Source organism: Drosophila melanogaster, chromosome X, assembly GCF_000001215.4.
Source record: "Drosophila melanogaster chromosome X".
NCBI classification, from domain to species: domain Eukaryota; kingdom Metazoa; phylum Arthropoda; class Insecta; order Diptera; family Drosophilidae; genus Drosophila; species Drosophila melanogaster.
In genome coordinates this window covers 10,927,261-10,941,711 of record NC_004354.4, presented here as the reverse complement: position 1 = coordinate 10,941,711, position 14,451 = coordinate 10,927,261, and the positions used below count along the sequence as shown (strand labels likewise).

Here is a 14,451-nt window from a genome sequence, read left to right as displayed (position 1 = left end):
GAAATGAAATTAGAAAGAGTTCAAGCTTAGTAAACCATATATAAAGGCGAATCCCAGGGGAAATCCTCTAAAGAAACTCTATGGAACATATCTCTCACATGGCGTGCTATCACATCGCTGCAGAGCGTGGACAGTCGCTTGACCACTTGTGGATATCGACACTTGAGGCGACGCAGGCGACTGGAGGGCAGAGCCGGATGTTTGGCCGACAGATTTGGAAGATCTTCGAAATCCTCGAGACTGGCGGGACGCTGACGACGCAGGACGTGCGGCGAGAGGAGTGCCAGAGAGGGCGATTGGGCTGGACTGGGAGTCACCGATCCTCCGCCGCCGCGTTGCCACGGCTCCAAATGAAACCGTACGATGCGCATCTATTGACGAACACCTCTTTAAGTCTCAACTCCCACTAATCCCAAAGCGACAACGTTTCTGGGCCAAATAATGGGCCCGAAACCCGAATCCACAGCGAGATCAAGAGATCAAGAACTAGTATCACAAAAGACTTTTGTGGCCGAGGTCTCGAATGCAACTGAAAGGAATCGGAATCTGGCGGCTTCATTGCCACAATTTCCCCAAACGTTTCTAAAACGGTTTTCGCTGCATCCAAACACGTTCTTTCAAAACGATGGAAGATGGGGGTTTCAGTATGGGTATGGGTTGTGGTATGGCTATAGTAGACCGGATCACATCGAACCCGGCCAGACCAGATGACACTCCTGTTAGCTACCGACTACTTAGTAGTGTGGGCCACCAGAACGCCACAAAAAAATAATAATACGCAAGTGGTGAGAGGAGGAGAGGAAAAGCAAAGAAGGAGAGAAAGAAAGAAAGAAGACACCCGATCGCATTGATATTGATGCAGTCTTTCGATGGCCATTCAATTAGGCGGCCAATGTGTGTGGGGGACTTTCTCCCCAAAGAGACGAGAGGCCCAACCAGTTCAAGTTCGATGGCTTGATGGGTTCTTGGGCACGTCTTTAGTCTTCGAGTCATCGAATCTTCAGTCTTCGAATCTTCAGCCTACCGTCTTCAGTTTTTAGCAGCTTCGTGTGGGGCAGGGGATGTTGTCATCTGATAGTTGGTCAAAACAATGCCGTGAAATACCTTCTTTGGATCGCTGAGAATGCATTCGCCTCGGCAACTTCCCCATTCATATCGATGGGTATCCGTATCAATGACAGCATCAAATTATATGTGTCAATTGATTGAGGGAATGGCGCGCAATTGTTTTTTTTTAAATGATAACTAAAAGTATGCTTTAAAAAACCTACGCAAACTTAGCTGTGCATTCCTCAAGAATATATATAAGATATATATATCCCTACAGCTTTCAGGCTAAAGTTGCTGATTTAATGCTGATTTAGCACAACTATTATGATTACCTAACCAATGAAAAACAATATTATATGCTACTGAATAAGACGTCGACTCAAATGCCAGTATTTAATCAGAATTTAATTTATTTTAAAACTTGCTTAACTGCAATCTGTAAAGAATCTCACAGATCCAAGAAACTGTTGAAGGAATAGCATTTTGTATTGTTCCAGGCAACAAAATAACCGATAATTGATCCACATCCACGATTACGCCTCCAGAAGCGGATTCTCATGGCCCAGTGGCCGATCCCAGTGCAACACATGTGCTACCAACTGGTTCTCTTGTGCAACAGGATACGAATCACATGTGGCAAGTTTTTCTGATTCTGGTACCGCTAGACCAAAAATTACAAGCACTGTGCAGAGCGCAAAAAAATTATTATATTTGCTAAGAAAGAGAATAACAAAACAAGAGAGAATGCTATAGTCGAGTTCCCCGACTATCAGATACCCTTTACTCAGCTAGTGTAAATGGACCTAATAGCTTTTATAGTTCGTGATAAAGCTAGTTTTTTTAAGGTGCACCTGCTATTTGCAAAATAAAACACGAGGAAGGCGCTTTCAGTGCCCATTTGCTTTCTTTATATACCTAAAATTACAAAATAAACATTTGGGTGCTGCAAAATAAGCGCATTTTTATGCAGTGAAATCGGACATTTGCCAAATGTTTATCTACGAATAAAGAGTGCCCACAAATGTTATCATCAAGTTTTGATTTTCACTTTTAACGCGAAGAAACCGTAAAGTCGAGTGTTTGGACATTGGCACACCCTTTAAAGAAATTGTGTTACTATTTAGTATCGCCGTATGTATCTGAGTATGTATCTCAGTGTCTCTCAGTTTAAGATGTTATAAATTATATATTTTCATGCCATGTTTTTCTAAATTTTGCTCCACTGTGCTGTCAGTCGACGACTTGAGACTAATTGCCGTGAGTTCTCAATCTTGATACCGCCAGCTCAACAGCTCAGCAGCTCAGCACACGGTACACATCTCATAATTGCAGCGAGTGGCAGAAAGGAAAAAGGAAACGCTGCCGCTGGCAGTTGCAATTAGGTGCATTGCACAGATGGTACAGTGTACACTGTACAGTAGGCACACGTGCCGATGGTCGAAAAAGAAATCCGACTGGGCATCGTTGCCCAACACACTGTTCGTATTTTGTTTGCTCCATGGTTGCCCATGCCCAGCAAATCGGCACATAAATCCAAGCGAGCACATTCCATAAATTCCGAGACCCCAAATAGCAGACCAACCTGCTAAACACTCGAGGGTAGCTCGTGGAAACCGAAATAAATAAATAAATATAAACTGTCGGGCAAACAGTTCATGTCGGGTGAAAATAGTGAAAAGCATTCATGGGCCACGGCGAAACCGAAAACAAATTGAAAATTCAAACAGTAAGCTACGGAAACCGAACCAAAAACGAGACGTTGGTGCAAACTCGCACCTTTTTACGAAGGGTGCGAAAATGCACTGAGAGAAATGCTTCTTCGGTTTAAGTAGCAACATAGAGATAGGGAACTAAAACTAATTTATAGCATTCCCATTTATAGCTATTTTAGTGCACTTACCTTGCCTTTGATGAGCGCCTGCACGACAATCACCTGGGCAGCGCGGTGCACCTCCTGAATCTCGCCGGGAATGGGATGTCCCATGCCCGGATCGAACCAGACCAGATCACCCTCGGCCCAGTCCATGGCTCCGCTAAGTTAGCGTTCTCTGCTCTGGACTCACTATCCTCCGGTCAGTTCAGTGTGGCAACGATACTCTTCCCGATCTTCCTCTCCGGCGCTTCCTCTTTAGTGTTGACAATCTGTGGAACTCACTACTGATGGGAGTGGTGCGGTATGGATGTGGTCTTCAAACCGGTTGATTCATTGCTGCAATAAATATACGAAATGGGAATTTACTAAGTAAAATTTACAATTTTTCTCTATCAACACCCAACAAAATTAAAAAAAAATTCGTTTAATTACGGTGCCTTTCTATAAAAATTCCTCAGTCTTTTGCATTATAAAATTGTTGCTTATTAGAGTTAAGTCCAAAACCCATGGGTGTGATTTTGATCGTGAGCAATGGTGACTGTTTGCAGTCAATGACGCGAAGGCCGCTTTATTAATGAAAGTACAGATTTTTCGCTATTTCGCATCTATGTGAATATATATATGCATATATATATACATATATATTTTTTTTTTGTCTCTGTGGAAATGTTTGCCAACCGAAACCGGGGTGCAATGAAATGCAACGGCGAAGGAAAAAGAAAAAAAAAAAACTAAATCGTGAAGCGGTAACAATGACAGTAGCAACGTTTGCATCGTTGCAAAAGATCCGAGAGAAGCAAACTTATTAAATAAAGCTCGTCAGAAATTCACGAATTGGAAGCTGCAGTGGTGAAGGGACATCCCAAATTGAATTAACCACAGATTTCAATAATCATCAATGCAGTGAGATAAAGCTTAGAGGTTTCAAAATAAACGTTATTTATTCGAATGGAAAATTCTTAAAGGCAGTGAAAGCAAGGTAAACTAGTATACATTAATTTATTTATTATATCTAATGAGTTCACGCTGCTAAAAGTATTTGGTTCTTTCGTACCTATGATAATAATCTAAACCAGAAGCAGTTCAATATTAAGAAGTCCAAATGTTCAAACATGACTCGCATTCACAATTGGCCAATCGAAACCAACCACAAGACAAGATCCTATTAAAAGCAATTAATATGCCAGAATGCGTTTAAAATTATGATCGTTTCAAAAAAAAATATATATATATAAAACTGGGAACGGCAGCGAAAGAAGCATGAAACATTCAAGTTCATTAAGAAATTTCCAAAAAAAAAAGCAATATCGTAAAATATGAAATGCGAACGCCCAAAAAGCCCCGAAGTATATAGGTTGGCCAAAAGAATATTAAGCAGATGCGGCAAGACCGAAACAGAAAAGTGGGAAAAAATGTTATGATGTTGCTGTTGTTGTTTTTGTTTTGTCTTTGCCTTTTCTCAGGCAAAACTTTCACCTGATTTGCGGCAAATGCCTTTAGCACACACACAGACATAAATATTTATGCCCAAAACAACAGAAACATCAAATGAAAATAAAACAACGACGGCAGAAAGAGAGAGAAGTTGTCGCAATTTGATTTGATTTGATTCAATTCGAATTGATTCATGCAGTTGTGGCTTAAGTGAGTCAATCGGATTTGGATTTGTTTAACTGGAAGTGGATTTGGAGTTGAAGTTTGGGCCTGGCCCAGTAACGAATCTGTGCGATGCCAACTGGCCCGGCAAGTGCTCACGAATTAACAGAGTCAATAGAGGAACTTGTTTTTCGAGACGAAATGGCTGGAGGGAGGCTGACACTCCGTCAGACATTTTCATTCAGCTTGCCGCTTCATAAGGCCAACACGTACGCACCAGCCCTCTCGTTCCGTCGTGCTTTTGGGGCAACATGTCATACACTGAGCGAAGTAAAGACTAGGAATGATGATGAAAACAATAAAGTAATCCCCATCACAAACAACCCAATATTTTATTAGAACTATCTCTTCTTATCTGTCACAATGTATTGTAATTTCCATGTTATTGATTCTAAATTTAAATTTTCCACTGTGTAATAATAACAAAAACAATGACTAAGGCAGCCAGCAAAAATCTTGGCTAGCTACGGGTTCGACCGCATTCCAATGCTAAGACGTCGCTGCCTGCAGTCCATGTTTAATGCTAAGGTAGCAACAAAACCAAAACGGCAGCAAACCAAAATAGCAACAACAGCCTCGGCATTAACATCATGATTGTGCGACAGAGTGTTTGTGTCTGTGTGTGTGTGTGTGTGCGTGTTCGTAATCAATGAGCAAATAACCAACAATGTGGAATAACAATCATAAGAATTTCATTTGCAACTAAGTGTTGGATAAGTGAAGCCAGGTTTTTTTGCGGCATGGGTTGGGCACTTCAGGTTGGTAACGGAAGTTGCGCAATTGAAGGCACTTGAATTGAGATTCATCTCTCAATCAATAGATTAGTTAATATAGTTCACTGAAATAATTGATTTATACACTTGGACTTGGAAATCACGCAAGTTTGTCGCCTAAGTCTTTTGTTTTGCAGTGCCAAGAACTGCACACCAGCCCGAAAGAACATAATCCTTAATTCGAATATATAGCAAGCATACAAAAAACAAACAAGAAGCTACGCAAGTTCGTTGCCTAAGTCTTTTGATTTTCATGCTCTTGTAGGCCAAAAAATCCAAAATGAATAATAACTTCTAAAGTTGGACAACAGACTCTTTTCTTATTTTCATCTCGGCAAGGAAAATATTTCTGTAGGAACTGCGTTCCCATGAGACAAAATCGGATTCTTAAGATGATGTTTTTGTTCGATTTCTAAAATGATTTGTTATCAGCTATGACACACACACACACACACACATACGTATATAAATACCAGACCGCACCTGCTTAAATGCTTAAATGTTAAGTTATGCATAAGTTGATGTCAGGTGTTGCTGTGCTTGTGTATGCGTGGCTAAAGAAATGTGTTTCTTGTGTCTCGACAGCTAGTTTCTCGTAGTTTCGAGGGTATTGATACATTCTTGGCATAGCTGAGAAGTCGGAATGGCCCTATAAAACATGTGGCTAGATGAAACACATGGAGCGGTGGCAGGAGGTGCGGTTTTTGGCTGCCACGAAGTGAAACTCGATAGAGTGTTTTGGCTTTTGTTTTTTTTTTTTTAATCTAAACAACACCTCAACATCTCGCACACACACAGCCAAATACGATCTTTAATTATGTTGCTCTGGCTGTTTAATTTTACGTTTTCGTTTACGATTTCGATTTTGTTTTAATTGAGTCGGTTTGACGAACTGCAATTTGCAATTCGAGCTGCAATTAATTTCGGTTTACTTCGGTTTACTTTCAAGTTGCGTTTTTGTTACCCACTTAACACATTCGCTCGCAGCAATTATGCATTATTTATTATTTATTGTTTACTGTTTTTATTTATTTGAGTCTATTGCTATTCGATATGCAAGTTGCTTTCGTTTTAGGTGCGTGTATTGTTGATTGATAGATAATGATAATGAACATTTAATTATTGCTAAATCCACATGCGTTTGGATTGAAAGGGTTCACAAGATCTACTACATTAAATAATTAAAAATGTTTAATCAAGAATAATTTGTACCTACAAACTGGAGCTGATGAACGATATGGTCTTAAAAGGCCATATCCAATTTAATGGCCGGCAAGCTTTCGGTTTCTGGTATCACACAGTTTCCCAAAGTGGATCTGGCATACCAATCTGGCTTACAGAAAATTACCTCTCCGTATCTGGCTTAAAATCGAGAGGAAACATACGCGCGATAATCTGCAATCCGCTGGCCTGTGGCTTCGCTAAAAATACCTGGCTAATTCAATTTGGACTGCAGTCCTCCCGTTCTCCCCCCTTCCCCTCGAGCCCAGCCATTTCAATTAAACCCAACGGCGACGTCAACAACGTCTGGCTGCGACTGGCTGACTGACAGTTTGACTTATTGGCTAAAAGCTTTGGCCAAAAACAGTCAACAACAGCACGCACTCACCGCTCTTGACTAGGCTTGTCTAGGGAGTGACTAGTCATATATTATTTTGCTGTTGTTGCAGTAAGCGGCTTAATTGCCCTGCTGCTGCTGCTGCTCACTCTTCGTTCGTTCGTTCGTTCGGTTTTTTTTTCGGGTTGGACAAATAGAAAATTTCATGTAGAAAGAAGAAATATTTAGCAAGAAGTTGAAGTCGGCGCACGATTTCACTAGCACCAGGGCCAAAACCAAAACCAAAACCAGAGTCAAGCCAAATGGTATAAGCCAAGTTCGAGCTAAAATGGCGACACACACACAGGCGCGTGCAGAGAGTAAGCCAAAAGGCCAATAAACCTTTGGTAAAAAAAAAAAGAAGAAAAAAATATGCGCGCCATGTTGCCAGCTTTTGCTCATCGATCACAAACAGCACACACATACTCACAGAGAGACAAGCCCACAATACAGCAGATAACTTTATGCATGCAGAAAACAAAAAGGGAAATTTTCAAAAGTCTATGCCGGAGACAATTGAAAGTGGCGGTGCATAAAGTATTCTAACAATCAACCAAACTCAACTCAACTAAAATCGAATCAAATCGTTGGTGTCAGCCGAAGGAGTGCCGCTCGATTTGTTTTTTGCAATCGTTTTGCGTCTATGCGTTGCTGCCGCACCCGCAACATTGATTGCTGCAACAAGGGACGCCAGATGCACTGAGGGAAAATATAAATTAATTCCAAAGAATCTCATTTCATCAACCAACTACTGGCATCCTTAAACTGCAATGCCTACTTTCAATTGAAAATTATACTTAAGCTTCAAAACTAATGTATCTGTAGTTTGATTTTGGGCTTCTAGTGATTTTTTTTTGTGTGTACCAATTGGAAGTACCAATTGGAGCTGGGAAACAGCTGCGTCTTGGAGGCGTTGCGGAATGTGAGGCAGGGCGGTTCGTGGCCAAAAAGGTATTGCAATACTTCAAACGGAAATCTGACGGAGGTGCCGCCGCCAAAGATGGTACTTTGACTCCAGGGGCGGCATATGTGTATGTAGGTTAGAAGATATTGATTTGGAAGTCAATTACATTTTTAGAGCTAAACGAAAATCTAAAAACGACTTGCCTAAACACACAATTCCATTCAGCCAAGCTTACATATTTTCTATAAATACACTTGCTTTGCTGAACTTCCATTGCGCGACTTTCTCAATCCGAACTCAAAACTTAGCCCACAAAAATTAAATACAGCCTTTTCGATTTCATTAAGCTTAAACTAAACAAAATTTCCCAGGCGAAATTGATTTTTGATGCCTCCAATTATCGCATCATCCAAATCGATTAAAACTTAATAACAGTGTGTAGGGTTTCAACCGAAAAACGAAATCGATGACGACAACAAAAGAAGTATCTGTCCAAGATGATGACGAATATGCGGGAATTTGCCGCGAAAACCGCACGAAAATAAATTAATGAAAAACGTAAATTAAAAATTTCACTCAATGGAGATCGGAGATCGTTTTTGTTGTCGCCTATGCTGGCTGTGACTATTTTGTTTAAATAAAGTAAAAGTCAATTAACATCTTTGTCGCATTAGCATGAATGTGAGTGATTGTGTGAGCTGGCATCCGTGCTTGTGTTTGCTTTGGCTTTTGTTATGCATTTTTAGCATTTGTGGCTCGCTTTTTTCTTTGCCAGCGTCCCCAGCATGAAAATGAGCACGAAAGCGAAGAGCAAAAAAAAAAAAAAAATTATCGATAGCAAAGTGGGAAAAAGTTTGCTCTAGGAATATCAGATACTCTTGTCAACCCACCGAAAGTCAAAGGGATTAAATACAGATTTCTTAGAGTTTTATTATTAGTAAGAATATTGCATTGAATCGTTTGAAATAAGGAAATGCTTCAGTCACATGGCACCATAGAAAACCAGTTCAAAAATCGTCGTTCCCCCATAAAATCACTGAACTATGGCCTTTGCCCAAAAAGACCTTGATAAATTCTTAACGCTGACCCTCTTGGCGATGCAACAGTGGAACCCTAATAAAATCACCCTCCACCAGGGTATGGAACTATACCAGCGATAAGAAAACACGGCAAAGAGCTGGGAAAACAAAAGACTCAGGCAACGAACGCGAACTCGGGAGAGAGGCCAACTAAGAAGGGGAATAATATGGGGGAGGGGTGGGGGTCTCAGGGCGTTGTTGTACGGAAGTGGCACGCATACACCAACACAAGCACACACACATGGATATACTCCAACACACAGAGACATTCGGACCTGGCCAAGTGGCCACTCTGCTGCGGCATTCTTCGATGGCCGGAACCAGTTTTCTTTTGCTCCACCACCAATTTTTTATTTTTTTTTTTTTATAGCATTTGCGTCGATTTTTTCTTTATTTTTTTCTGGCTTTTTGCACGCCTAACTGTTTGCGATCGTATACCGTTGGCAGCGCAGCGTTCTTGGCTTCTTTTGGCTTGCCATGATTTGCCAAAACGTCGCCGATCGAAACCAAACTAAAGCCAAATCCAAAAAGCGATACAAAACGAAACGAGACGAACCGATCGTAGGGATCGGTAAAAAAAAGAAACCGAATTATAGCATCGAGAACCACTCGAGAACCGTTAGGACGAGCTTATGCAACTGCATCGGATCGAGAATCGGAAAATCGGAGGATGGGGCTGCCCAGGTGCCGTTATACAAATTGAAATCGATCGCCTTTGGAGACGAGAACAGGTCTTGATATCTATTGGCATCTGGACCTCAGGTGAGCCCGAAAGAATCCGAACGCGAATCCAAAAAGTTTCATAGTTGCACACGTGCAATTGGCTAGAAATCGAATGTATCTTCGATGAGCTCACCGCAATACCGAACCTTTATTACCTCTATAATTAGCCATGATGGGGGTGGCTCAAACTCAGAGTGCTGATTGTTGCTATTGGCATTGACATTGGGCAGTCTGATTGATTAATTAACTGATTGTGATTATTTTTTTTGGCGATTTCAATGGGGAGTTTTTAACATTATACAAGTAATAAATTCTTTCATTCATTCTGAGTTTATAACTCGGAACAGATTATAAATGATCACTACAGAGAAGTGTATGAAAAACCAAAAAAAAGAACGAATCCCGCTTAATAAGAACACAACTTTTTTGAATTTTTTGGTATATAAAAACCCTACATTCATCGAAGATAAATTTGGGCTTTTCAGTAGAGTGACGATCCTGAAAGTCCTTCAATAAAAACGATCTTTTAATGGCGCCTGGCAATTCTGGTCTTATTGACATTCTTCTGCTATTATTGTTGTTGTTGTAGACCAAGATTCAGATTCTGATTTGAATTCCGAGAGAGTGAGAAAAAGGTTACTGCTATTTTCGCTCTCTCTCGCTCTCTCTTTTGAGCGTGACTTACTTGCTTTGTTGTTGCCTTGCGTTTCAGATAACCGTTCTGTTCTGCCAGCGTGTGAGTTTGTGTTTTATGTTTTTTGAGCTCTTTCTACTGCTGTCTTTCTCCTTGCCCCCTTCTGTCTTCTCTCGGTTTCTTTTGGCGTCACTTCGTCACCGCACACAGAACATTAGAAGAGGAAGAATTCTGCTACATTTCATCCGTAGTGTCTTCTGATACTCTCTTCTCTTTTCTTCCCTCTTTCTCGCTGCTTCGTTGTTTGTGATTCTTAATATTTTTTTTTTTCTATTTAACGCCGATTTGCTTGTTGCGTTGTTTGTCAAAAAAGTGTCGACGCTTTTAAATTTCGGTTAACAAAATTAGAACAAATAATTGCACGGCACTTGCGAGTTGGGTAACGAAAAAAAAAAACAAAACTTAATTTGACCGCTCAGTATGTACATAGGTATTTGTATAGTTGTGGTTGTAATCCGTGGCACGCCGCGCACCAAAAAAAATGCTCAACAAACTCCTCCGGCAGTCAAACAGCAACTGAAATGGCCGAAACCACTGGAAGTCCAATGGAACTACGGTCAACTCAGATCACTTGTTGCCGACAGAGAGAGCACAACAAGAGCGCGAGAGAACGAGAAAGCGAAAGAGTGCAACTGCAGGGTTGTCAAAGGCAATCGCCTATTGGAATTTATAGGTGGAATCGTTGTCAAAGATACGCAGTCAGTTACTTGCCTCTGCGATCTTCAAAGCCATGTTATCATGAAAAAACTTATCGGGATTATCGAGTCTTATCGATTTCTCCAGCAAAAGTTATCGGAATTTTACTTACAAAAACAGAATTCGTTGTCCACATAAAGATTTTCTTACCCAGTTGAACTCGTTATAAAATTTCCGATCAATCTGTAATTCTACAAAATAAATTTTAAAGATTGCCAATTTTTGAAAATTTCATTAATCCCTTTTTACCCCTTATTAAAAATGCGAAAATTGGTCAAAAATTGGACTTCCAAAAATCAGCGGAAAATTAAAATGAATGGTTGACTATTAGCAGTACAAAACAGTCTTCATTTTGGTTGTTTCAACTTTTTTGGCCAAGTTATGAAGAAAACCCCGCTTGAAAAAATCAGATTTTTGACAAACTTTTTTTTTTGGTAAAATATAATCAATAGCAATAGGAATTGGTGTCCAAAACTGAAATGCCATACCTCGTTGAATTTAAAACAAAAGTTTGTATGTTTTGTGTCCATTTAAAATCATTCAAATATATTCGTAAAGTAATATATTCGTATTCAAATATAAAAATAAAAAATATGAGGCTATAATCTTAAAAAAATCGAAAAATCAACATTCTTCAGAATAGAAAACTACGCCATGTACGATATTTAAAAAAAAGTATGACAACTCTAAGTGAGAGAGAGAAAGAGCCACGCTTTGTGGCTGAAAACAGGTTTTCCATCTCACGCAAGTTCATTTTTTAAGTGCGAGCAGTGTGGCCAATTTGATAATATTAACAAAAACACTACATTTTTCCTTACCATCTGTTATTAAAAGCGAAGCTGACTGATATGAAACTTAAAAAGATTCGATAGCCTTGTCGACATCGATATCTTTTTTAGCTATGCAGCAAACTGATTGAAAGGCCCGCGAATTTGAAATGAAAATGAAAATATTATAATTTCACACATTAACTTTATTCATTAAAGCGACAGAAAAAAAATTCTACGATGACTACGAGAGGCACAAACGTTAATCGCTGCCTCAAATCTCCGGATAGGCGCTGCCAATGAGGTTCTTTCCCCGGTAGCGCCACGAATAGGTGACAATGCCGAACTTGCTATTGCCCAAGGACACTGGACAGGTGCGATCCGGTCGTAGCTGGAAGCAGACGGTGTACAGGGCGAGCTCCAGTTCCGGAGAGGTGCCCACAAACACAGTATTCACTGGCTTATTGAGTCCCTGATGCGAGAAACGGATCTTTACGATTTTTCCCTTCTGCAAAGGATTACAATATTATTTTCAGTTGCATATATTAGTTTCGGATTGACGTGCACATTTTCAGATATGTACCACTGTGTTCCCTAAGATTTTAATAACATACGCCTCGAGGGATCACTTACCGTGCCAATGTCCTGCTCCTTCATATATCCCTTGTAGTCAAAGCGACCGTCCTTTTCCTCATCGCCAATATAGACCCAGTTGTGGAATCCGATAATGGTGCCGTCCTTCACCTCGTAGACAAAGACGTGCTCGAAGCCGGAACTGCCGATCTTGCCCTGACCGCGCGAGTACTGTGTGAACCACAGCTCCTTGACCAGATCGCGGTGGGTCTTTGGATCGGGACTGACGACTCCCTTTTGTTGGAGGAAGAGCATGGCCTGTCGCATCACCGGCGTGGCCATCACTGCGTCCAGAAAGTCATTCTCCTCCTTGCGCTCGTTGGGCGTCACATGCTCGTTGACATGGGTGTCGTGCTCGTAGTTGTTGAACAGCAGCCGCATCTTGACGATCGTCGGGGATTCAAGGGCTTTCGAGTCCACAGTCAAAAGTCTTTGGAGAAAAATGTAACAAGAGGATTTGAGGGATATTTTAGTATTTGTCTATGTATCTATGTATGATCTACTTACGGATTGGGTGCCTCATCTGCGCTGTCGATGGAACGCGTGCGTCCCTGCAGATTCACTTGGATGTTACCGATCTGGCTGTTGCTCTCCTTGGTGTACAGTAGCTCCGTCAGCTGGCGGATTTCGTCATCAGTGGCCACCGAGTTGCCCGACGACTGGAAACCGGGTCGCACAGTAGTTGTGCCGCCTCCACCACCTCCACCTCCGTCCTTGTGTGGTCCCACAGACGATCCGTGAGCGGGAGTGGGCGTTACCGAGGAAGAGAACGAAGGCGTTGGTGTCGGGGTAGGCGTGGCCGCCGAAGTAGCCTTAGTGGGCGGATGCACAGGATGCTGGGGCGTTGGCAACGGTGATTGCCAAGCCGAAGGAGATCCCGGTGTAGGCGTTGGCGAGCCTGGTGGAGTTTTGGGCGCGGGCAGAGCTGGGAAGTCCTCTTTTTGGGACGGCCGCCGAGGTCCTGGCAGTGCCGGGAAATCCTCCTTCTGCTGCGGTGTCTTACCTGTGGTGCTGGTGATGGGCTTCGCGGTGGTCGTGGTGCTCGTAGTGCTGCTTATGCCCAGTCCAAAACCAGGACGTCCTGTTCCTGCTGGTGCCGGTTGTGGACCGCCACCGTAGCTAAGATCGTAGCTATTCGGCTGCGGTTTCTGTGGCCGATAGGAGGCGAAACCAGGCAGAGGTGGCTGCTGAGATGGCTGCGAGGGTTGCGATGGATGCGATGGCGTTGCTCTGGTGCTCGATGGCCACTGAGGTGGCGTTTGAGGATTTTGGGATGCGCCGAAAGGTGACGATCCCGGCGTATCGGGTCGCGGTCCCAGCGGCATCAATGGAGCATGCGAGATGACCAGTGGCGGTGGCTTGTTGGCTGCCGTGGGTGTAACCACCACCGATTTCGGACTGGTGACCACCGGTGGAGCAATCGTGCTGGTGGTAGTTGTAGTGCCATCGCTGCCAAAGAACTTCTTGAATCCACCAAACCAGCTGGACTTCTTGGTTGTCGTCTCCACCGCGTCTAGCGGATCCGGGGTGATCTGTACCTCGTTCTTGTAGGCATCTAGCGGGGATTATGGATCGGAAAACAATGTTATGACTACCTGCATGGGTTTAGCCATTTCGCCTACCTGACAAATGAAAGTGCCCGGCCAGAGTCAGGCACAAAAACACTGCGCTCAATGCCAGGCAGCGCATTTTGCTCGATTTATTAGCACTTTGCCTTGGCGTACAACAATTTTTTTATTTCAATTTCGGCTTTTTTCAAAATTCGAAGACTGCTCGACCAGCTGAACGAAGACTCGGCAAGCGACTGACGAGAGACTCCAGTTCGCCATCCGCCTGATCTTCGCGATCGCAGCTGATGTTGCTGCTGTCGCCGGTGTTGCTGTTGTAGCTGCCGCTGTTGTTGCTGCAGCTGCTGTTGTTGTTGCTGCTGTTGCTGCTGCTGCCGTATGAGCCGCTGTTGTTGTTTGTGGTTTTATTAATGAGCTTACGACGCGATCGTCGGCGGC

The 14,451-nt window shown here is 42.4% G+C and overlaps 2 protein-coding genes across 5 annotated transcripts in view, besides 1 other annotated feature; both read right to left on the bottom strand.

Annotated features, from left to right (window-relative positions):
- The window catches only part of Myo10A (Myosin 10A), a 33,207-nt gene extending 22,335 nt beyond the window's left edge, over positions 1 to 10,872 (bottom strand). The window contains exons 1-3 of one of the 3 annotated variants that reach the window (NM_001042804.3): positions 10,341 to 10,775; positions 2,951 to 3,259; positions 99 to 371 (exon numbers count right to left, since the gene is read on the bottom strand). In NM_001042804.3, coding sequence (NP_001036269.2) covers positions 99 to 371; positions 2,951 to 3,076 — 399 coding nt within the window. In that variant the 5' untranslated portion in view covers positions 3,077 to 3,259; positions 10,341 to 10,775. Of the gene's footprint in view, positions 1 to 98; positions 372 to 2,950; positions 3,260 to 10,340 lie in introns of all 3 variants that reach the window. The other 2 variants (NM_001298174.1, NM_132441.3) reach the window with 2 other exon arrangements.
- Positions 1,784 to 1,850: a mobile genetic element.
- A 1,127-nt stretch (positions 10,873 to 11,999) lies between the features above and the next one.
- CG2145 (uncharacterized protein) lies at positions 12,000 to 14,313 on the bottom strand. Of its 2 annotated transcripts, none has more exons than NM_132440.2 (4): positions 14,068 to 14,313; positions 12,953 to 14,000; positions 12,446 to 12,875; positions 12,000 to 12,320 (listed from the first exon to the last, which is right to left on the bottom strand). In NM_132440.2, exons 1-4 carry the CDS (start codon positions 14,132 to 14,134, stop codon positions 12,087 to 12,089), a joined length of 1,779 nt encoding a protein of 592 aa, NP_572668.1. In that variant the 5' UTR covers positions 14,135 to 14,313; the 3' UTR covers positions 12,000 to 12,086. The 2 variants fall into 2 exon arrangements, with proteins under 2 accessions (NP_572668.1, NP_001285102.1); NM_001298173.1 differs by having other exon boundaries at positions 14,068 to 14,256.
- Between the last annotated feature and the right edge of the window lie 138 nt (positions 14,314 to 14,451).